The 24,470-nt window shown below is 39.1% G+C and overlaps 2 protein-coding genes and 1 non-coding gene across 5 annotated transcripts in view; 2 read left to right on the plus strand and 1 right to left on the minus strand.

Annotated features, from left to right (window-relative positions):
* LOC135634657 (piezo-type mechanosensitive ion channel homolog) overlaps nucleotides 1-20,981 on the plus strand; it is a 70,651-nt gene extending 49,670 nt beyond the window's left edge. The window contains exons 15-22 of one of the 3 annotated variants that reach the window (XR_010495418.1): nucleotides 110-2,661; nucleotides 2,800-3,195; nucleotides 12,299-12,457; nucleotides 14,652-15,149; nucleotides 15,227-15,368; nucleotides 19,508-19,652; nucleotides 20,417-20,657; nucleotides 20,748-20,981. Coding sequence is in view for 2 of the 3 variants with exons in the window: in XM_065145121.1 (XP_065001193.1) it covers nucleotides 110-2,661; nucleotides 2,800-3,195; nucleotides 12,299-12,457; nucleotides 14,652-15,149; nucleotides 15,227-15,368; nucleotides 19,508-19,652; nucleotides 20,417-20,552 (4,028 nt within the window). In the remaining variant the exon portion in view is untranslated. Of the gene's footprint in view, nucleotides 1-109; nucleotides 2,662-2,799; nucleotides 3,196-12,298; nucleotides 12,458-14,651; nucleotides 15,150-15,226; nucleotides 15,369-19,507; nucleotides 19,653-20,416 lie in introns of those variants that run through there. The other 2 variants (XM_065145121.1, XM_065145122.1) reach the window with 2 other exon arrangements.
* Nucleotides 20,982-21,626: 645 nt separating this feature from the next.
* TRNAS-UGA (transfer RNA serine (anticodon UGA)) lies at nucleotides 21,627-21,708 on the plus strand. The gene has a single exon. It is a non-coding gene; the product is annotated as a tRNA-Ser (tRNA).
* LOC135635801 (protein DMP5-like) lies at nucleotides 21,641-22,481 on the minus strand. The gene has a single exon (XM_065147149.1). It carries the CDS (start codon nucleotides 22,368-22,370, stop codon nucleotides 21,777-21,779), a length of 594 nt encoding a protein of 197 aa, XP_065003221.1. The 5' UTR covers nucleotides 22,371-22,481; the 3' UTR covers nucleotides 21,641-21,776.
* Nucleotides 22,482-24,470: the final 1,989 nt, after the last annotated feature.

Below are 24,470 nucleotides of genomic sequence, written 5' to 3' on the forward strand. Positions count from 1 at the left end.
CCATGCATGTGTGACTGGGTATATTCAATTGTGTATGTTTTTTTTTCTCTTCATGCAATTTCCATCATGAATTTTGAACTGAGAAACATGTGTTTCTTGTGCAACACAGGGTTAATTGTTGATGATCCACGAATGCTTGTGAGCTACTATTTGGTTTTTATCTTTTCTTCTTTCAAACTCCGTTCAGATCGTTTTGTGGGTTTCTCAGAATCACATACCTATTTTCAAATGATGTCTCAGAGGAAAAGTGCATTTGTTTGGAGGGACCTCTCATTTGAAACAAAAAGCTTTTGGACTTTTCTTGATTATCTGAGGCTTTACTCTTATTGTCATTTATTAGACATTGTCCTTGCGTTAATTTTGATGACTGGAACCCTGGAATATGATGTTTTGCATCTCGGTTACCTTGGTTTTGCACTTGTTTTCTTCCGAATGAGACTTGAAATACTGAAAAAGAAGAACAAAATCTTTAAATTTTTGCGGATATATAATTTTACAGTCATTGTGCTTTCTCTTGCCTATCAATCTCCTTATCTTGGGATTTTTAGCTCTGGCAAGTGTGAACAGATTGACTACATATATGAGGTTATTGGTTTTTATAAATATGATTATGGGTTTCGGATAACATCAAGATCCGCATTAGTCGAGATAATAATCTTTCTGCTAGTATCTGTTCAGTCATATATCTTCTGCTCTGGAGAATTTGAGTATGTAGCAAGATATCTGGAAGCAGAGCAGATTGGTGCCATGGTCCGAGAGCAAGAGAAAAGGGCTGCTTGGAAAACTGCACAGTTGCAGCATATCCGCAAATCAGAAGAACAAAAACGTCATCGTAACATGCAAGTAGAAAAGATTAAATCTGAAATGCTTAATCTACAAGTTCAGCTTGACAGCATTAACTCGATTCAGCCTCTTAACAACAGTACAATGCAACCAGGTCTTCGACATAGAAGGAGCTCTTCCATAAGTGCAGAAAAAGTTAGTCAGATGCCAGATAATGAGTTCAAATCACCCACAAAGCAGGATGAAGATGTCAGTAAAGAAGCATACCATTCCTTTGACTTTACATTGCCTGAAATATACATGAATATGACACCTCCTCCATTGATATCTGATATTCAACACTCACCTACTAGTGCAAAAAGTGGAAGCTCATTATCTGAGGATATGAAACATAACCCAGATTCTATTTGTGAGATAAGTGAACTTGGAGATGCAGACGATGCAGCACACTGGAATGCAAACAGAAGAGAGAAGCAAAGGGGCAAGAATAAGGATAACCCTTTAGTATCTGCTGTGCAGCTGATTGGTGATGGCGTTTCTCAAGTGCAGTCCCTTGGAAATCAGGCAGTAACGAATATTGTGAGTTTCTTGAACATTGAGCCTGAAGAGTTTGATTCAAGTGGGCACTCCTATGCAGATGATAGGGCATTTAATGAAACTAAGAGTCAGAAGAATGTAGAATATGGATATTTAGATGGGATGTCTTCTGTTCATTCTGGTATGGGTACATCAATTGCCCCAGCTAGCCTGCAAATAGGAAGAATCTTTGGTTTTATATGGTCACAAATGCGCTCGAATAACGATGTTGTTTGCTACTGTTGCTTTATACTTGTCTTCCTCTGGAATTTTAGTTTGCTTTCAATGTTTTATCTTGCTGCTCTTTTTCTTTATGCCCTGTGTGTAAATTCTGGCCCTACTTTCATGTTCTGGATTATCATGCTGATCTACACAGAGGTCAATATTTTGCTTCAGTACATGTATCAGATTATAATCCAGCACTGTGGATTGACTATGAAAGTACCTTTATTGCAAAAGTTAGGGTTTCCTGAACATAGAATAAAGGCATCATTTGTTATCAGCACCTTACCTTTATTTCTGGTTTACATATCAACTCTTCTCCAAAGTTCAATAACAGCTAAAGATGGTGAATGGGCACCAGTAACAGATTTTAAAATTTCACTGAGAAAAAGTCATTATGAACAAGGCTCTAGCTCAAATGATGGTTGCAGAGACAGGGCACAACGATTACTTTTATCACTAATGAATCCACTTAAAATGATATCAAGAAGCTTCACTAGGTATTGGAGGTCGATAACTCAAGGATTAGAGGCTCCCCCATACTTTGTTCAACTATCGATGGAAGTTGATCAATGGCCAGAGGATGGGATCCAACCAGAGATGATAGAATCTGGAATAAATGAGTTGCTTAGTAAGGCTCATGAAGAAAGATGTGATGCCGAAGATCCTTCTTCATGCCATTCTGCTAGTAGAGTTCGAATTCAAAGCATTGAAAGAAGTCAAGAAAATAAAAATATTGTTCTTGCTGTTCTTGAAGTTGTGTATGCTTCTCCCTCTGAGGGATGTGCATCAGTAGAATGGTACAGGTCACTAACCCCAGCTTTAGATGTAGCTGCAGAGATTCTTAACTCTCATGTTTCTGGAATTGTAAAAGGAATTCACTTACCATATCCTATAATTTCTGTGATTGGTGGAGGCAAAAGAGAAATCGACCTATACGCATATGTTTTTGGCGCTGATTTGGCAGTGTTCTTTCTAGTTGCAATGTTTTACCAATCAGTCATCAAGAACAATAGCAAGCTTCTAGATGTTTATCAGCTTGAAGATCAATTTCCTAAGGAGTTTGTTTTCATATTAATGGTAAGAATATGCATATTTAGGTACTTTTTCTTTCATGCTCGTATATGGATCCTCGTTAGTGAATATATCTTACTGTCTAAATCTAAGATACAAGATATTCTGGATATGATTCCTTATGTTGGTCTTTCTGTCTTGCAGGTTCTTTTTTTCTTAATTGTTCTTGATCGCATTATATACCTTTGTTCTTTTGCCATCAGCAAAGTTATATTTTACATTTTCAATCTTATCCTCTTCACCTATTCAGTCACTGAATATGCTTGGCATATGGAATCATCTCACAAGCACATAGGAGGACTTGCTCTTCGTGCTATATACTTGACAAAGTCTGTTTCCTTAGCATTACAGGCATTACAAATCCGCTACGGGATCCCCAACAAAAGCACTTTGTATCGTCAGTTTTTAACCAGCAAAGTGACACAAGTACACTATTTGGGATTCCGACTGTACCGTGTTATACCTTTCTTGTATGAATTACGATGTGTACTTGATTGGTCTTGCACCTATACATCTCTGACAATGTATGATTGGTTGAAGGTAAGATACCAACTTCATATTTGTTTATTAAGATATGAAGAATTCATGTTTTGTTTTAGCTATTGTACTTCCATTTATAGGAGATGTCTAGCCAGGGTATATGATGGATCCGTGTTCTTGTTGTTTGATTGTCAGTTTTCTTCTCTTATTACATGTTTTTCTTATTTTCTCTTAAAATTTTGAATTGGTACTACCTATCTGTATCATGAATAATTCAAGAAAGTATTTCCACCTGGAAAAGGTGAAATTATATTAGAAAGCATCTGAACACCTGATTTCAGACTACTAAAAAGCGTCTATCATGGTTATGGAATGTTTTTCTCTTCTTTTATCTTGAGCATGATGTCCTATACTTGTTGCTTCTTGTCATAGCATAGATCCTGAAACTGTCAAAACAATCAAATACAAGATGTCTAACAATTAGATTTGACATAATATGATTTCTGTTAAACGTAAAACCAGCTTTCTTCAACCAAATGGGATCAACTGGTTTTGTTATTGGACCCAACTGGCCTATAGATCATTTAAATCGGGTATAGGACTTCTGTTCTCCTGATACATGTTGGATGGAAACTCTCTCGGAGGAACAAAACTAAAACCAGCCACTTCCTCTGTTCACCCTTGTCAGCTTGAAAGGGAGCTTCAGGCTCAAAAAAGAAAAGAAGCAGCAAGTGGAGAGAAGGATGTTGTAGCTGTAGCACATTTTTTACTTCTGTATTAATTCCGTTTTTTTTTTCTCGTTTTTCTGCAGGCATAACAGTTTACCTTGCAGTGCTGACAGCAGTATTATGCTAGCTGGTTCCATGATATTCAGAACCTTGATAGTTGGAGTTAAAATATTTAGATTACCTTTTATGAAGTATATTTTGCTTTCGCTCCAGTGTCATCAAAGAGAAGTCAAGTAGATGTAAAACTGGATCATTAGTTCTGCAGTAAGACAATGCTAATTGCTGATTAAATTCAGGTCCCAAATATGTCAGTCAGACAAGTTGCAAATTTGAGATGCACTTGAACTAACTGAATGATGCCCAGATGTTGACTGTTTTGAGTAGAGTTGTCTGCATAGGGATTGTGTTATTTGACGATCAGTTTGGTGCCAATATTGGCCAGTGAGCAGACTAGTGTGGTACCAGTATGTACCAACATATCGGGACTTCCTGGACTTGAGAAGAGGTGAGGATGAGGATGAGGACTGGGTGGAGGAGGAAAAGAGACAGATGACGAGTAGGTGACGTGCACTGGAGGAAGTGACAATGGCAATGCAAAGGAGGAGGAGGTGGCAGCAATGAGAGAAGCGGCAGTAGATGCTGTGGCTATGGTGGGTTTGCGGTGAAGGCGGCTGCTATTGCTGTTGCAAAGAGAGAGGAGGCTGTGACATGGCTTTTGATACTACCTGCCTACCTAGTATGGTATGTTGCAAGTGGTATTTACTAGTTTAATAGCCTACTTATAAGTGGATTAGGATAAACCAGACTAGGATAAACCGGACAGTTCAAGCCTAGTATGACGCACACCACCTGATATGGGCTAATGCGACTACCCAACTAACCATTGGGAAGCCATTGTGGCCTGTTTGGTTTCCTGTAAATGACCCGCACAAGCCCCTTTCTTCTCTCTCTCTCACTCTCTCTTACTCCCTCTCTTTCTGACTCATTTTCTTTGAAATTTCTCTCAAAATTCACCTAATTCTCCTGCAGCTCCTTTCCAAATTCATTAAAGACCATTCATTAGTGGTAGGTTGATTTGCACAAGAGGACTCTAGCTAGGAGAGTCCTAATTGAGAGGGGCATTCATGTAAAACCTACCTAAGTCGACCCCTATTAAAGAGCTGAAGAGGTCGGCTAGAGTTTGGAGGTTATTTTTTAGAGAAGAATTAGGAGTTGTAAAGGAATAGGAGTCTTGAGTAGGAGTCTTAATTGAGTAGGAGCCTTGAGTAGGAGTCCTATTAGGAGTTAGGATTTAGAAACCCTATAAATAGCCATGTATTCATCATCTTTTCATAAGCAATAGATGAATCTTTTCTGTAGCCTTTGAGCAGCAACTTGGAGGGAGGAACCCCTACAGAGTTCCAAGGAGGCCGATCCCTTAAAGAGATCAACCCCAAGTTTAGAATCTGCAAGGGTTCTACCACCTGGTATCAGAGCAGTGTTCTTGGCATCTCGCTGCCCTTCCACAGCCATCCATCAGCTCTCCACAGCCGCCCAAAGCAATTCCTACAATTGCTTAAAAGCTCGTAGCCAAATTCCGCCATCATCTCCACCACCACGGATCATCCTTTGATCTCCCTGTGAATTGCAACAGGTTCTGATTTCCTACCTTACTGCTGCTGCAATTTAGTTATCCTTATTCGAAAATCCAAAATAAAAATTGTTCCTATATTGCTGCATAAACTTTTCGTCGCAAAGTTTTCATCTCTACGACGAAAGATACATTGCAGAATTCCAGCTGCATAACACAGTTTGTTTGATCTTGCTACTGCGTTTTTTCTATGCAAATCTCTATGAAATTTTTATGACAGCTTTGACACTTCCTAACAGCAGATTTCCCTTTGGTTTTGTCAACAAATTCTTAATATAAACCATTAATCTTTTACGTCTAAACTGCTATACTTGAAAATCTGCACTATAAAATTCCAACCGCATAGCACAGTTTGTTTGATCTTGTTACTATGTTTTTTCTATCCAAATCTCTACGAAATTTTTATGACAGCTTTGACACTTCCTAACAGCAGATTTCCTTTTGGTTTTATCAAAAAATTCTCAATATAAACCATTGATCTTTTACGTCTAAACTACTATACTTGAAAATCTGCACTGTAAAATTCCAGCCGCATAACACAATTTGTTTGATCTTGCTACTACGTTTTTTCTGTCCAAATCTCTATAAAATTTTTTGTGATAGCTTTGATACTTCATAACAGTATATTTCCCTTTGGTTTCGTCGAAAAATTCTCAATATAAACCACTGATCTTTTACGTCTAATCTGCTACACTTGAAAATCTGTGCTGCAGAAAATTTCCGCCGTATATTGTTGCCTTAACCCATCTATTTGCAATCTTTTTTGAATGAAATTTCTTATACACTTCATAGATCATCTTGGCTTCCATTTAAGATTGATCTATTAAGGAATTTATCTCTAAAAATGATTTTGTATTGCTGTAAATTTTTATCGCAAACCGCTGAAATTTTTTGACGAGAATTCTGCTATCGCAACTTGTACCAATTTCCTTGTTGTTATATTGCCAAAATTTTCTTGGACATCCTTGCTGTTATATAAACTGAGATTTTGTTATCAATTCTCTCCTCAAATTTCTCAAGTTTTTGATGGAAATTTCATCGAGAAACCGCTGTTTCTTCGACGACAATTTTGCTCTTACAAGATAACACATACTTGCAGCCAAGGTTCGCCGTACCGTACCGTACCGGCATTTCGACCCACGCTCGGTACGGTACTGTACGGGTGTACCGACCGGTATACCGAGGTGTACCGAGCGGTACACCCGATTTCACCGATTTAACCCTCCGAAAATACCTGAAAATTAAAAAAAAAGTTAGGATAAGGTTTTCAAGTTACAATTAAATATAGTAATAGTATAAGTTTGACAAAATCAATGTAAATTAGATAAGAATAGCATCACATATCTTTTTCGGGCTTTGAGGTAGTCTTGTTCGAGGTTCGTATTTCAGCTCGGTATAGATTGAAATATCTACAGAAAAATTAGTTGAATTGTTAGACTATTTTGTTACAATATAAACTCTAAAATTCAAATGAATTAAATAATCATATATCTAGATATACCTGATTGTTAATTCTACCACCAAAACGAACGACGGGCCTCCACGGGTGGTGGATCAGGGTCCTCGATCCGATACATATCAATATGATACGTTTGTTGGACCCAATCATGAAATTGATCCCATGACATAGTGTATTGATACACCGTATGCCATTGATGCATCAATGTGGTGCTGATCGTAGATTGATCGTCATGAATCATATTTGTTCGAGGCAACTCTTGAGGCATATATTGATGTTGTTCTGTATCATGCTGTTGCTCAGAGAAGGATGACCAACTATCACCATACTGTTGTTGCCCATATGATTCTCCATAATACGATTGCTGTGAATACGTTATTTTAATAAAATTTAATTAAACTTATTTTACTATGATAAATATTATTTAATATTTACTATGCATGAAAAACACTAACCATAATCTTAAATATCTTAATTACTCTCTAATTAAAGAAAACGAATACATACCTCTTGATTAGAAAGTTCTTCCTCTTAATCTTTCCAAATTAGCCTCAATTGAATTCACAAATCGTTATTTTATAGAGTTTAGGAGAGAAAAGAAAAGTTTGAGAGAGAGTTTAAGAGAGTATAATGAAATAGGGGAGAGAAGATTGGTTTAAATAGGAGGAGAAAGGGCTCCAATGGTCAATTTGACCGTTGGAGCACTGTAGCACTGCTACAGTGTGGTAACGGTCGATTTCGACCGTTACCGAGTGGTACCGGTCGAAATCGACTGTTACCGAGTGGTACCGGTCGAAATCGACCGTTACCGAGTGGTACCGGGCGGTAACGGTCGAAATTTCGACCGTTACCGCCCGATATTAGGGTTTTTGGGTGTACCGCCCGGTAGCGGGCGGTCCGCGTACCGGTCACCTATCGGACCGGTACGTACCGCCCGTACCGGGCGGTACGATTCGGTAAGTCAATCCTTGCCTACAGCAACTTCCATTGATTTCTATCAAACCTTTACTGCCATCTACCACATATCTAAAACTTTCATCCACAGCCCTAAAACTCCACCAAACCACACCCTCAAACTGCACCCAAAACAGTCATAAAATAAGCCTAAACCACAGCCTACATCCACCAATCCATCAACCCTTTCGACCATCACTTCTCTCAACCTATGCATGCCTTTAACCCGACAACAAAAGAGAGATCTTAACATCACAGATTTGGAGGCATATACTATGGCATCTGAGGAGGCAATCAATACTAAATTCGAAGCCTTCGAGGCGTGAATGGAGGATAAGATTCGGACGCTCTTTACCGAACTCAGATTGGGTCGACCACCAAGCTCGAAGAAATCACATCAAAGAGAGAGCTCTGCCCAATCGCACCAAGCCTGAAGAGATGACTTCCAAGGGAGGGGAGGTTCTATGATCGATCCCAACTATCCACACATGCGGGTGAACTTCCCTAGATGGGAAGGAGACCCGATTGGTTGGATCTCGCGCATGGAGCGATATTTTCGGTACCACAAAACCGTAAACGCATCTATGATGAAAATTGCGGCTATACATCTTGAAGGGGATGCCATACAGTGGTTTGACTAGTTTGAACACACTCGTGGAATCCTCTCATGGCGACAATTCAAAGAAAGAGTGCTGATCCGCTTCGGACCAACCGATTACTAGAACATTGACGGACAACTAGCAAAGATCCGACAAACCTACACCATTCGGGAGTACCAAACCAGGTTTGAAAGGTTATCTAATCAAACTCGTGATTGGTCTCAAAAACAACTATTGGGGATCTTCATTGAGGGCTTGAAGCCGGAGATCCGGGGAGAAGTTAAAGCGCGACAACCGTACACACTTATGGCAGCCATCTCTTTTGCACGATACCAAGAGGAGCGATTGAACCATGAAGCTCGGAGGACTAGGGTCGCTCCTCGACCAGCAATACTGAAGCCCGCAGCCCCCCCTACCGTCGACCGAGTCCCTGCACTAAAGAGGTTGACAAGAGAAGAGCTTCAGGAGCGATATGCGAAGGGGTTATGTTGGCACTGCGACGAGCCGTGGAGCCGTGAGCATTGTTGTAGTAAAGGGAGACTTCTTATGATTGAACCAGTAGAAGAAGAGGTCATTGAACATCCAGAAGAGAGCCTTGAACATGAAGAAGAAGATGCGAAAGAAGAGCCACAATCGACCGACATTACGGTACACGCACTAGCTAGCTACTCAAGCCCGCAAACGATGAAAGTTGGAGGCCTTCTCAAACAACAACCGATCACTGTTCTCATCGACATGGGCAGCACTAATAACTTCCTAAATAGTAAGGTTGCAGCTCGGATGACACTCCACATCGAAGGTTACAGCAAGTCCGATGTAAAGGTTGTTGATGGCAGAACCCTAAAGTGCGGCCAAAGATGCCCGCGTGCGAAACTGTTGCTGCAGGGCCAAGAGATAATTGTATATTTCTTCCTCCTCCATCTTGATGATCATGAGGCCATGCTCAGAATTAAATGGTTGACGATATTAGGTGATGTTTCTTGGAATTTTATGAAACTAATTATGAAATTTTACAGTAAGGAGAAACAGATGATACTGCATGGGAAACGTAGGGGCGACGTAACGACGATTTGCATACAAAAAATGGAGAAGGTTTTGCATAAAGCATATAGCGGCTTTTTGGTACAACTTGAGTAGCAAACTAAGGGAGAGTCAACAGAATTTGAAGATCCAAATCTACTTCCTTTGCTTGTTGAATTTTCAGATATATTTGACGAACCGTGTAACCTACCCCTTATCCGTCGGCATGATAATGTATAACAATTCTTCCGGGCAAACCTCCAGCAAATACCCAGCCATATCAGTATCTACATCTCCAGAAGGATGAAATAGAAAGGATTGTAAAAGAGATGCTCGAAATAGGAGTTATTCGGCCAAGTTGCAGCCCCTACCCTTCACCGGTACTCTTCGTACGAAAGAAGGACGGAACATGACGATTATGCGTTGATTACCGAGCTCTCAATGGTATAACCGTCAAGGACAAATACCCTATTCCAATAGTAGATGAATTGCTAGATGAAAGGGAGCACAAATCTTCATAAAGCTGGACTTTTGATTCGGGTATCATCAAATATGAGTGTGCGAAGAAGACATACCGAAAATCACCTTTTGAACACATAACGACCATTACGAATTTTTACTTTCTTCAATAGAAGGTGGAATATCTTGGGCATATCATATCAGAGGAAGGTGTGACAATGGACCCCTCCAAAATTGAAACAATGCAGAACTGGCCGATCCTAAGGAACATAAAATTGTTACGTGGCTTTCTTGGTTTAATAAGCTACTACCGTAAGTTCGTGAAAAACTATGGAAAGATTAGTGCACCCCTTACTACCTTGCTGAAAAAAGATGCTTTCCAATGGTCGGACAAAGCCACCACCGCCTTCGATGAACTTAAGGCCGCAATGATGACAACGCCCGTACTAGCGCACCCGACTTCGACAAGACTTTTGTTATTGAAGCCGATGCCTCTGGAGTCGGAATTGGTGCTGTACTAATGCAAGATGGCTGCCCCCTCGCTTATATCAGTAAGGCATTATCTCCTTCCCATCTCAAGATGACTATTTACGTCAAGGAGATGCTCGCGATTGTGCATGCGGTGGCCAAATGGAGATCGTACTTGATCGGGCGATACTTTCAAATCAAGATCGACCATAAAAGCCTAAAATATTTCTTGGAGCAGAAGATATCTTCTCCCGAGCAGCAAAAATGGGTAACAAAGCTTCTTGGATATGATTATGAAATAACTTACAAAAAGGGGAAAGAGAATGTTGTTGCAGACGCACTTTCACGGCTACCCAAGCTAGCTGAATTTTCGGTCATTTCACTTTCGACTAGCAACTTCCCTAAGGATATTAAGAGGGAATGACAGGAAGATCCGGAGACCAGTAATATCATAAAAAAATTGGAGGAAGCACCAAGCTCCGTGGCTCGTTACAATTGGGACTCAAAAGAATTACGCTATAAGGGCACTAAATTGAAAAGGAGTACGGCGTATCACCCGCAAACCGACGGCTAGACGGAAGTGGTAAACAGGTGCTTGGAGATAGCCTAAAGCCACTCACCAAATATGACTACCCAAGGAGAACTCCATACCTAGTCGAGTGCCATTATTGATCGACGGATCGTGACTCGACGACAACGATCCACTACTAAAGTGCTAATACAGTGGGCGAACTTACCTGCAGAAGGTGTCACTTGGGAGAACTATGACGACTTGAAGATCAAATTCCCAGAATTCATGGATTGTCAGCCTTGAGGACAAGACTGATTTGAAGAGGGCGGGTCAATTAGGACTCTAGCTAGGAGAGTCCTAATTGAGAGGGGCATTCATGTAAAACCTACCTAAGCTGACCCCTATTAAAGAGGTGAAGAGGCCGGCTAGGGTTTGGAGGTTATTTTGTAAAGAAAAATTAGGAGTTGTAAAGGAATAGGAGTCTTGAGTAGGAGTCCTATTAGGAGTCTTGAGTAGGAGTCATATTAGGAGTTAAGGTTTAGAAACCCTATAAATAGTCATGTATTCATCATCTTTTCATAAGCAATAAATAGTCATGTTTTCTGCAGCCTTTGAGCAGCAACTTGGAGGGAGGAACCCCTATAGAGTTCCAAGGAGGCCGATCCCCTAAAGAGATCAACCCCAAGTTTAGAATCTGCAAGGGTTCTAACAGAGGATGATTCAGTCCCAAGATATATACAAATTTCTCTTCAAATCAGTGTAAATATGAAGCAAACTCTATGCTAATCTCATCCAATTAGGCAAGGATTTATGATTATTCTTCCATGTATAACGCAGTTTAGGGCTTTGAGTTTAAAACTGAAATCAAGAGTCTTGTAGATTGTATTTGTGTTTTTACTTGCTTTTTCATTTTACCTTTAATCTTAGATAGGGACAACGGACACTATGATGTAATGACAGCAGTTCAGGCTTTCGTCATTGTTCAAATGACTATGCAGAATGGGAATGTACAACCTTTTTTCTTTTAGTTATCTAACAACCAGAAGAAAATTACATTTTCTGCTTCTTGTGATTATCCTTATTTGGAACAGAATTTCCATGCTTCCTAAATATTCATATATTATCAAACCAATTATTTTAAAGATTTGATTTATAGGTCTTCTATAGCATATAATTCTAGAGGAAATGACATTGGTGTTCTAAAATTAGTTTTTTATAATAAACATATTTTTGCTTTATCAGATTGGTCTCTGTTTGCAAATGTTCGTTACCATATATCTAGTTTTGGTAATGATGGTACTCTTCTTCATTTATAATGCAATCTCTTCTTAATAGTTGGAGGACATCTATGCAAGTTTGTTTCTCGTCAAGTGTGATGCGGATTTGAACAGAGCAAAACACCAACAAGGACAAAGACAAAGTAAAATGACCAAATTCTGCAGTGGCATTTGTTTATTCTTCATACTAATATGTGTAATCTGGGCCCCTATGCTGGTAAGCAGATCTGGTACTCCCTTATCTGTACTTGAATGTCATTTTATCACACAAATTTTGAAGGTCATCTGATATTGGGAAATCAAAGTTCACATCATGCAAAACAAAACAAGTAATCTCAGAAATTGCTTGGTTGTCTCTTGTACACAGTCCATATACCATCAGCCGTCAAACCAATAAAAACAGTCCAGACCGACCAGTACTGTCCAAAAATTAATTTTTGGTTGTGGCTAATACAACTTATTCGTAAAAATCTATAGCATGTTCACAGTCCAATGTCATCTGTGGAGAATATTTATGTGCTCAAAGCTGTACCATCGGTTTTCTTTCGAAATTTATTCTACTTTACCCTCCCATTCTGCATCACACCGGTATCAGAGGAGGAGGAAGTGGAAGAAAGAAGAGACGGTGGAGGAGGAAGAGGAAGAAGAAAGTGGAGGGCAGAAGAGGAAACAAAGGAGGAAGAGGAAGGAGGAGAAAGGGGAAGGAAGAAGAGGCAGTGGGGGAGGAGGAGGATAGCTGATCGACAACACACAGTGGGTGGCGAGGAGGTCACACATCGAGGCTCGCTTTTAGGGCGATTAGGTTTGAATGTTTTTCTTATATATCTATGACCCGAATTGGATTGTTCGAAATGGGTTAGGTCTACGTACCAATTCATGCCAAGTTTAATAAATACTAGTCGGTACATACTGGTTCAAGTGACAAGGAGTTCTATGGTTAACATAACCATTTTAAGTGATTATAAGAACTTGAATGCTCAACGTATAATTGGTTAATATTTTCAAAATGTTTTGGAATTTCTTTTGATGAATGTTGATTTATTCATATTGGACAAGACTTATAGTTGATCTCACAATTTGTGATTTTAATAACTAGCTTTTGGCGTTGGTTAATATTTTTGATATATTACTCTGATCTCCCAAAGTAGTATCTTCCTACTTCTCTACGAGGAGTCCTGTATGGATTTTGATTGTTTCTTGCCACCATAATCTTTTTGTTAATTTTCTTAAAAGAAAACAGTTCCCATTATGCTATCACCTCTCTTAAATTCTGTCAAACCAAGAGAACCATCTGCCATGAAACATGGAATCTAATATATCCATTTGTAACACAGCTTGAACCAAAAAGGGCCAGGTGGTTTAAATGCTTTTAGTTCCGCAGCTGGTTCATTCAATTAAAATATTTTCTTTGCTTTGTGTCCCAAACACTTTGGGATCTTATCATCAATAACCAGAGAATAGAGCAATCGAGTTATTGTCATTTCTTCTATCTGCTGTCACCAGAAGATTTTTACTTAAATATTTACTTTTTTGGAGGGAGGGAATGTTGAGGGTTTACATATTATCCATTTGAAACTTGTGAAGTACCACATTTACCCTAGTATCTTTTAAAACTAAATATGCTATTAGAAAATGTTCTGTGTTATACATAATATTTTATTTGGTGTCATCTATGTTGTTAATTTAATGATGTTTACAATGTACATTATCAGCTGCATCTTTTTATGCATCTACAAGTTCTGCTCATTCAACTATATTTCCACCATATTGACTCAAATTATCATGTGGTCAAGAAACGAGCTTCACAAGAATTTCTCTCTGAGATGGCGCTATAATAATCCTCATATTAGAAAACTCACAGGGACAAGGTTCTTTTAAAATATATTGATTAATCAATGTTGGTCAATGGCAAGTCTCTTGTAGCGGAATGTTCCACCACCATTTACAAGGGTTATGTCTTTTAAATTTCAGCACCCCCAAGCTTCCTTGGTCATTTTTTTACAGATCATCAATTAAAAGAATTCCAAGTTAGATGGTCATTGTTGCAATTTATTTTTACCTCTAAAGGAATTGCTTATATTTAATTCAGATGTTTGTTTGTGATTTGGTTGAAAATTGAAATGATGTGGTATTATCTATCTATTCATGGTCTCTATTTCATAACACACTATCAGGAGAAACCGGAATGCCACCTATTTTGTATGTCATTTTTATGATAATTTTCAAAATTTTCTCCTCAAAATCGGTTTTTGTTATGTTGCTCATCTTTGATCCCCTCCGACTAATCTTTTTTACTTAGTGTTAATCATACTACTGATCCTACTTATCTTGCTTTCATGAGGTTCAACTGTCTTTCAAGATTTTTGTCATAAACTTCTCCAAGTGTGACACATGCTAAATTTTCCTAACAGATATATAGCAGTGGTAATCCAACCAACATAGCTAATCCTGTTATTGATGTGAGTATACAAATTGATATCAAATCAGCAGGTGGGAGGCTTACCCTTTATCAATCCGCCATATGCGAAAAGTTTCCATGGAAAAGTTTGGGGTTTCATGATAAACTCGCCCCCCACAATTATTTGGATACATACAACGTGCAGGATATTCAATTGATCTGCTGTCAGGCTGATGCAAGCACAGTATGGCTGGTCCCTCCTATTGTTCAGAACAGATATGCCAAATCCATTGATCTGAATACAAGCATAATATTCACATGGATCTTCATAAGGGAGAGACCAAAGGGGAAGGAAGCTGTTAAATATGAATCAGTTGTTGAAAATTGTCCCTGCTTATCTGACATCAAGCAAGTGCTCAGTGGCACATCGGACAGCTTTAACATAACTGATGCATATCCTAAATTCTTCCGGGTTACTAGCTCTGGTGAAGTGCGGCCTCTTGAACCAACAGTATGCAACTATTCTCTATACCCTTTCCCCCATAAGTTGATCGTTCACAAACTTCAGCATGATTTATTTTTATGCAGGTAACCTACATTAGTGGTGATATTTACATGAATCATGGGAGTCCACCATGGTGGTCCTTCAATGTTAGTAATGCATTGGATGTGGAAGAATGCGATGGATTCACTGGACCAATGGCTGTTGTGGTATCTGAGGAGACACCACGTATGTATGCGTTTTTTCTTCCTTGATATTTAAGTATTTTGCTGAGTGTTTATAAAATTTAATGAGCAGCTATCAAGACAAATCCATAAATGACCGATGAATTATATTGGTTATTGTGTTAGATAACCTATACCCTAATTTGATTCAATAGTCTTTTCGTCTCCACAATTCCTCCACCAGAATAATAGGAAGTCCTATGACTTAGTGTCATTTTAGGTCTACTTTGTAGAGCTATTGTTTTGGCTTGCTTTTGGTGCTATTCTGACATGAATCCAGCCCATGTTTTTGAGGCAATGTATCACTTAGCCAAGATTTTATGTACAGATTGTATTAACAATAGAGTCCCTATAAAGGCTTTAAAAACTATTTGTACATGTCAATGCAGATAGTTTTAAGTTTTAACTATTAACAATAGTCCCTATTAAGGCTTTAAAAACTATCTGTACATGTCAATTCAGATAGTATTAAGTATTAACAATATAGTCTCTATTAGGGTTTTAAAAAGTAAAAACTATCTGTCCATGTCAATGCAGATAGTATCTTGGCCCAACAGCCAACCGATATGAGTATTGGTGTACTAGCATACCGTGTGTTGGTACGCCCGTGCATATTGGATTTGGAAAAATACCTAAAAGGGTTGAAAAGAAAAATAACCTATTATATTGTTCTTTCTGCCATTTTCTTGGTATATACAATCAAATTAGATACAATAAAGTAAATATAAACTATATAACAACATAATACCAATTTGTAACATATATTGTATAAGGAATGTAACATATATTGTAATTTGTAATATCATTTGAATACATATGCAAAATACAAAGGAAGGAGTTGTAACTAACATATTAGTATAATATATGAGATGTAAAACATAAACATATATATGCTCTGACCCTTATCGGTCCAAACTAGGACCAGCACAGGTCTGGTATTCAAGATGAATGTTGTGAATTTCCTGTGCTGCTCCTACCATGGTTTAACGTATCGCCTAAAATGGTATGGTATGAGTGGTATGTATTGTCTGACACTAACTGGAATGTGGACTGTCATGTACCAAATGATAGAGTAGTTGGGGAGGTGTATTGAGTGATATGCCCTTCGTACCAAGTAAATTGGTCAAAATTTGATCATTACTAACTTGTATTGATTGGTAATGGTTGGATTTCGATCGTGCCCAGGTTGAACTGGTTCCAATGGTCAATTTGATCATTGGACCCTTATAAATGCCTATTTAACCCCATTCCTCGCACCCTCTTTCACCCTACCCTATTTTAATCTCACATCTTCAAACACTCTTTCTCAACCAATCACTCTCTTTCTCACAAATTTTTACTCTTGTTCAATATCAATGGAAGAATCGAACATGCCGCAAAGCTACTCATCAATGTTTGGAAAAGATAAATTTGTTATCCCTTATTTGGATTTTTTTTTTGAAATAGAACTAAATTTGCATTTAATTCTAATTAAAATACGTGAATTTAGGCTTTTCCTTAATTTTCATGTATTTTTGGGGTTTTTGGGTTTTTTTTTGTAACTATCAGCACATTCCGACAGATCATGTGTCGATATGTCATTACAAACCGGTACGTACTAGATGGGCCAAAGATTGGCACGATCAGTTGGCACAAAATTGTAGTCCTTCCTACCACCAAAATGGAAGGTATGTCAATGGCAGGTAGATCATGATTCTATATCTGATGAAATTGTAGATCGATATGGTGTGCCTACATGACCCATGCATGAAATTGTTCCCAGTGTGATAAATTGTTTGCCATTGATGCAATGAAGTGGTAGCCGTGTCTTATCTTCATAAATGACCCATTTAGAAAGAGGCACTTAAGGCTAGTACAACTATGGCATATACGACTCTATGGGACAAAGTGCATTGGAGTTACAACTCTCGTCACCAAGAATTGTCATTTCAAGTACCAGACTCGTTTTGGTGATCTATCAGACCGGTCTGTATTGGTGTACTGACACATGGTTCATTGATATGTATTGGTGTTTCATAGAGGAAGAAAAAGAGGAAGAGGAGGTGGAGGAACAGAGGAGAAAGGAGGGAGGAGGAAGGAAGAAGAAGCGATGGATGAGAAAAAGGAAGAAGGAAGAAGAGGAGGAGAAGAGGTGGGAGCTTACATGGGAAGAAGGAACAATGGTAGGGGCAATGGCAGTATCGATGGTGGCAGGGTCATACGCGAGAAAAGGGCTCGGGTTTGTGAGCTCTAATTTATTTTTTTTATTTTTTAATGCTGAGTTGGACAGGCCCCACCACTTTCTCGAAACAGGGGTGGTCTGCGTATAGGCCCACGCTCGATCCGGCACGTACCCACCATATCGTACCATTTCGGGTGGTTTAACAGTCCTTGCTCATCATTGCTATTGTTGTCATAAGATGTATCTTAAAAAAAAAATCATTCGTCACCATATGTCTATTAACCATGAAATCCACTGTAATAGGAATGTTGTGGATAAGATGAACTCATATTGGTGTCAACTATCAACATCGCTTTGTCACATATACTCATAGTTATCCACTGCTTTCCCCTTCCCTTTTTATTTGTGGCCATAAACAAGCTGCAAGGATGCTCATCCTCTGTGATCCATATCTTGAATGGTATAAGTGAGATATTATTCGGTCCATTCCCCACACCATCGTGGATGATGGTTCGCTGTTCACATCACTACTATCTCCACAGACCTTACGAAGCAGACATCTCTCCTAGTTTAAGTGACTTTGTTGCTCCTCAATTGTGTCTAGCGGATCAATTGACTATTATTCTGAGCACTTTCCCTTGTTGTGATGGTAAGGTGTCCAACTTTGTTGAATCATGCCATGACCGCTAGTAGTTTATACAATGTAGTGCATATAGTGTCTGGTATAAAGGTTGCTATGCTCCAGCAACTGCAGATTGACCTTTAAATTTTCCTCATTATCTGTTACTATCTACAATACTTCACTCTGACCTCAACAACTGCTGTCTCCATTAACCCCACATTGTGGATCTTGTTGGAGGCATCAACTGATTTACAGAAAACTATCCTTCTGTTCCAATACGCAAGGAAATTGAATGACCTAATCTTGTTGGCCCGAATCAATGGACACACATCACTGTAATAATACCATACTGCTGTGTTGCTTCTTGAATGGCTTAATCTAGTCTTGAGGCTTTTGGACCTCCTCATCTAGATACATATCATGTATCTTTTTTGGGATGGGAGATTATATGTCAGGATCAGACTTCTAGATGGATGACGTCATGCTTTGGTAGTAAAGATCATGGGCTGTATGTGCTTGGATTCATTGAAAGTTGAAACACATTGCAATACCTTTTCCAACATCCTTCTCCTTCTTGTCGGCATCATCATTCTGTTTCTTTTGCTGTCTACCATAGGCAAGCAGGAGGATCCAAATAAACAACACGAGGAGTTGTCCTCTTGCCAAGCCTTCTGATAACCTTGTAGCCTAGAGTACCTAATGCTAGTTGTCCTGCTCAAATGCAAAGGGACAGTCAACTACCTAATACTATAACTACTGCTGCCCAATCCTTGTACATTGATAGAAGTGAGTGATGGTTATCGTTGTCGGTCAACGGAACTGAGTCGTCTCACTGCCATTGCCATCGAACACTTTTCAACTTCAATGAGATTTGATGGCACTGTAGATGTGAACAGAGATTGATGTTCTGTGCCTTAACTTTGTACTCAAGAAACATAGGAGGCAATGTCAACTGGTTGCTATGTGACTAGTTTATTTTGTCATAACTCTAATTACAATGTGAATTTTCATTATTTTCTTTGTGAAAATATATACCAAATAAAGGAGAGATTTCTGTGATCTTGAAACTTAAAAATTCAGCTGGTTGTTGTCTAGGCGATGGCAACTACTCAGGTGCCTAACAGTTAGATGTTTGCTCTTTAACATGGGTTCAGGGTTGCATGAAACATTTCTCATTGGTGCTGATAGAATCTATCAGATAAGGCAATAACCTGTATGCACACTATTATATAATTAGACATCTATCTCTGTTGTTTGTGGATGAATTTGCTTGACTTGTGTGTAGTTTTTGTCATAGTGGCCAGTGTCATTTGTTGTTTTTAATTCTAATTGATATATGCTTGTCGTTTCTTATTTCCAGAGGGTATCCTTGGTGAAACACTAAGCAAGTTCAGCATTTGGAGTCTCTACCTTACTTTTGTTCTAGCTGTTGGCCGATTTATTAGACTTCAGTGTTCTGACTTGAGGATGAGAATACCCTATGAGAATCTTCCTTCATGTGACAGGTATGCTAGTGCTTTCACTATCCAATATTATGAATATGGATTGAGATGAATGAGAGATAAATTGCATTTGAAATGGTTATCATCTTTTCCTACTTAACCCCTATAAATTCTCAAAATATGCTTCTTTTGATAGAAAAAAAAAAAATGCTTCTTTTAATAGTCAATTGGTTCCATCCAAATGTTTTCCATGGATACAAGGCATCTTCCAGTAGTCTGAATGCACATCTGGAATTTTGTAAATAAATATGAAATGAACAACACAAGCCACTCATATTTCCGTTGCTTTTGATTATGACAGCATAGTAACATAGTAAAGGAACAACCATCCAAGTCCCTCGACAAAAGAAGAAAGTAAAGTAAGCACTTCTTTGTTTATCGGAAATGAAGCCTCCATAAATGTGACACATCACAGTTATAAATGAATATTTTATCCATCCATTCGATATGAATCATCCAACTCTGGCAGTTCATTTATATGAAAATATTGATATTGACCACATTACTATTGCATGCTCTGTTACCAGCAATCTTCAACCCGTGACTGTACCGGGATTCAATTTTGACACTTAAATCTTGCGAAAAGAAGTAGATGGTCTGTCAGTTGATGCAAATATCTAAATGTTTTTGCTTCTCATTCCATCTGATGATTGACAATCATTGGCTCCTTTTGCAGTGCCATAATTGCATAAAGGATTGTTTCATCACTTTTTTGTCCATTTAGTATCTGTACTCTGTTTTAATCAGATTTTCTTCTTTGGGTGTAGACTTATAGCAATATGCGAGAACATCTATGCCGCACGTGCAGAGGGTGAGTTAGAAGTGGAAGAGGTTCTTTATTGGACCCTAGTAAAGATCTACAGATCTCCACACATGCTTCTTGAATACACCAAGTCTGATTGAAAGGGAAGCAGCTGATGAGTTCCAATTTTGGGAAGAGATAATCGTGGAGAGAAAATGAGAACAATATCACAGTACCGGCAGGCAAAAAGTTGGAAGTTTTGAAATGTAATGCTGCTTAATTGTATGCAATTTTATTATTATATCTACTCCAAGCTATGATCACATGGTATTATGCTGGACTTTCTTTGTTGGCAGATGAGTCGGAGTTTATGATGGATAACTCACTGCCAGGGTGCCGATATCGGAATGTTACGGTGACCTTTCTCTGTACAGTTGTAATATGTTGTATATAGAAATCATATGGGGATCTCAAGGACCTTGATTTCTATTCCTTTGTCTTTGTAGACATGAGAATCTTACATAGAATTTTACTTTTTTAATTTATTGAACATTTATTGAAGATATTGGATTTTGAAATTGTTTTTCTTACTTGGATGTCAAACATAGTGCATGAGACTGTCTTGAATACGTTTAATATCCCCACTCCAAGAGCAAACGGACAGGCACTTAATATCCGCATTTTTGTACGATCATATGTATTTTGAATTTTGATCATACGGATATATACTAGAAAATCTTGCAATGTCTATTTTGTAGTCTAAGATGACTTATTATTTCAAAGATGACTTCTCGATTGTCATTCATCCACGCAACTGCAGAATTGTTTCTCGTGATTCAGATAATTTATATGCAGTCATTTTTCTATTATTGTACAAATTATTATGTATTCAATATACTGTCCTCTTTTAATCCCAATTTTCCAGTGCGCAACTTGATAGAACTCAGCTCTCTTCCCCTCCATAGCACATCTCAGTTTGGATCTCATAAACTTTGTAACCATATTTTGCTGTGGTTGATAATCCATTTTCAGAGTAATTAGAGATACGATGGATCTTGTCATTTGTCTGCCGTGGCTCCTAGTGTCTATGTCGGGACTTTGTAGAACCACAATAACAAGTCTTATTGGCTCATATTATAATTCTTTATTTTTCCTCGCATCGTTAATGTAAGTTATTTCACCTTCTTTGCTAAAAATATTAGTTAAATATTGTTACGAAAGAGGCTAATTGTGATGTCGATATGTCCGAGTGGTTAAGGAGACAGACTTGAAATCTGTTGGGCTTCGCCCGCGCAGGTTCGAACCCTGCTGTCGACGTCGTTTAATCCTTTTTCTTCTTCTTTCTTTTTCGTGTTCTCTTCTCTTTCATCTCTCGTTCTCAGTCCTCACGACAACTCCGTGTGATGAGCCGTGTCCGCGTAGCCGACGCCCTTTCGAGTCGTCGGAAACATCACGAACACCACGCTGGCCACGAGCCCAGCCCCCAGCGGCAGGTTCACCAGCAGCTGCCTCACCTCCGCCCCTACCTCGGGGAAGAAGCACTCGACGACGTCGGCGTCGCTGAAGGCCACGGCCAAGAACATCACCACCCCCAGCACCGCGTGGACGCCGTCCCGCACCCGCAGCCGGTACCGCCTCAGGTCCCTCAACACCCTGCCCCGCTCCTCCTCCTCCCCCTCGTAGTTGACCACGTGCAGCCCCCCCAAGGTGGCGATCCCGTAGTAGAGCTTGCCGTCGCCGCCCCTGAGGCTGTCGGTAAGGGAGAGGAGCGCGCATGCGGCGGCGCACAGGTGGATCAGCGCCGCGGTGAGGTACCTGTTAGAGCGCCGGCACGCGCCGCGGTTGGAGAAGGGCGGCGCCAGGGCTTGGAAGGCCAGCACGGTGCCGCTCGGCAGCAGCTTCACCATGCTCGCCACGCTCGATACCGTCTTGTTGACCACCGCCGAGGGCGGCGCAGATTGCTGCTGCTGCTGTTCCATGTCCTGACCGAGTTCATGCTCTCGGATGACTGCGGTGAAGGGAGACGAGCCCTAATATAGATGATCTAAACCATGCATGATGAGAGTCGTACACGTAGTTGACGAACGACATTGAATAGGTTAGGTTTTGCCGAACAATTCATGCATGCATATTTACTCATGTAAAGAAGACATCGATGGAGTGTCGTGCAGGATCGATATATCGCCTGCAGCTCCGCCTTTCTTCCACGTAAAGGACATCTTTGATGCCGACAAGTCACAATAGTACCTTAAGATGATGATGAACCAAGCTGCAACTCCAAACAGAAACTCACGTTCACGGGATTCTGCTGGTTTTCTCTTGACAAAACTAGATGCCGAAGATCTAATATCTGTTGGGAAAAACTCTTTAAAACGGAATAATTAATTTTTTTCTCTCTTTATATATGGGTTCCTCGTCAAAATACCAACTACTAACTTGATATCAAAATGTAAATATCAACTATAACAGTGTAAACAGTAGAGCAATAAATGAATCACACAATGAGACCAAATTTTTAACATGAAAAATCCAATGCGGGAAGAATCACAGGATCGTAGTTCACCTCAAACTTCCACTATCAATAATAATGATAACAGATTTACAATATGTCTTCTCTAAAATAATCAGAGGATCAAAATAATATCAAGATCATATATCTTGGCTAAAGAATAGTATATCTTCATCACATAGATGGATCTCATCACGAGAGAATTTTAGGTATCATAAAGTGGGTATAGCAGGAAAGCACCTTAAAGAGGATAAACTACAGATCAACACCGTTAGGATGGTAGAACTTGCTGCAAGGATTTTTTGCATAAAATGTGAGCCAAAACTGATAATGTTTAGCCACTGATCGTCAAGCAGAATACTCAAAGTCTTAATTTTTCTTCTCTTTTTTTCTCTCTCACCGTGCGCCGTCACATTTCGCTGCGCGTTCTCATTCTTTTTTTCTCTCTCATGTTTGCTACCCTCGCTCGCTGCATACGCCGGGCATGTCTCTTTTTAATTACTGATTTAGGCTCAAAAGACCCAATTGTCCAAGCCCATATATGGGCTGGACCTAATAATTCTCTCCCTCCAGCTCATATGGTGTGTTGTACTAAGCCCGCTCTTCGCCTACATACTTCAAGCTTCTCCTTAGGCAAAGACTTTGTCAACATATCTGATCCATTCTTATTGGTATGTACCTTTTCCAACCGTAATTCTTTCATCTCAAGCACATCACGAATCTAGTGATATCTCACATCAATATGCGTGGATCTAGAATGATATGTTGAATTCTTGGAGAGACGAATGTCGCTCTAACTGTCATAGTAAACAGTATATGCTTCATGTTTCAAGCCCAATTCTTGTAGAAACATTTTCATCCACAAAGCTTAATTGCAGACTTCAGTAATTGCTATGTATTCTGCTTCTGTGGTTGATAGAGCAACACAATTCTGTAACTTAGACTGCCAAGAGACTGCTCCCCCTATAAATGGACTTCCTGGAATCAATATCACCTGTCATGTCTGCATTTGTGTATCATTCTAACACAGGTTCATCACTACCAAAACATAAACACAATCTGGAAGTACCTCTTAGATATCTTAATATCCATTTCACTGCTGCCCAATATTCCTTACCAAGATTAGAGAGAAATCAGCTAACAACTCCAACTGCATGAGCTATATCTGGCTTAGTACAAACCATAGCACATATCAAACTGCTTACTGCACATAAGTAAGGCACTTTGGATATTTCTTCTTTTTCTTTCTCACTTGTAAGATATTGTTTCGAACTAAGCTTGAAATGACCTGCAAGTGGAGAACAAATTGCTTTGGCTTTACTCATGTTGAATCTTTTAAGTACCTTTTCAATGTAGGTCTTTTGAGATAGTCAAATCTTCCTTTTGTTCCTATCACAAAAACTCTTCAGGCCAAGTATTTGTTTCACCGATCCCAAGTCTTTCATAGCAAAAGACTTACTTAGCTCTCTTTTAAGCTTTTCAATTTTTCTAACATCATGATCAACAATCAGCATATCATCAACATATAGCAGGCGAATAATAAAATCATCATCTGAAAATTTCTTCATAA

Source organism: Musa acuminata, chromosome BXJ3-4, assembly GCF_036884655.1.
Source record: "Musa acuminata AAA Group cultivar baxijiao chromosome BXJ3-4, Cavendish_Baxijiao_AAA, whole genome shotgun sequence".
NCBI classification, from domain to species: Eukaryota; Viridiplantae; Streptophyta; class Magnoliopsida; order Zingiberales; family Musaceae; genus Musa; species Musa acuminata.

Excerpts from the sequence above, each read along its gene's own strand:
- LOC135635801 (XM_065147149.1), bottom strand. The coding sequence starts at position 22,370 with ATGGAACAGCAGCAGCAGCAATCTGCGCCGCCCTCGGCGGTGGTCAAC.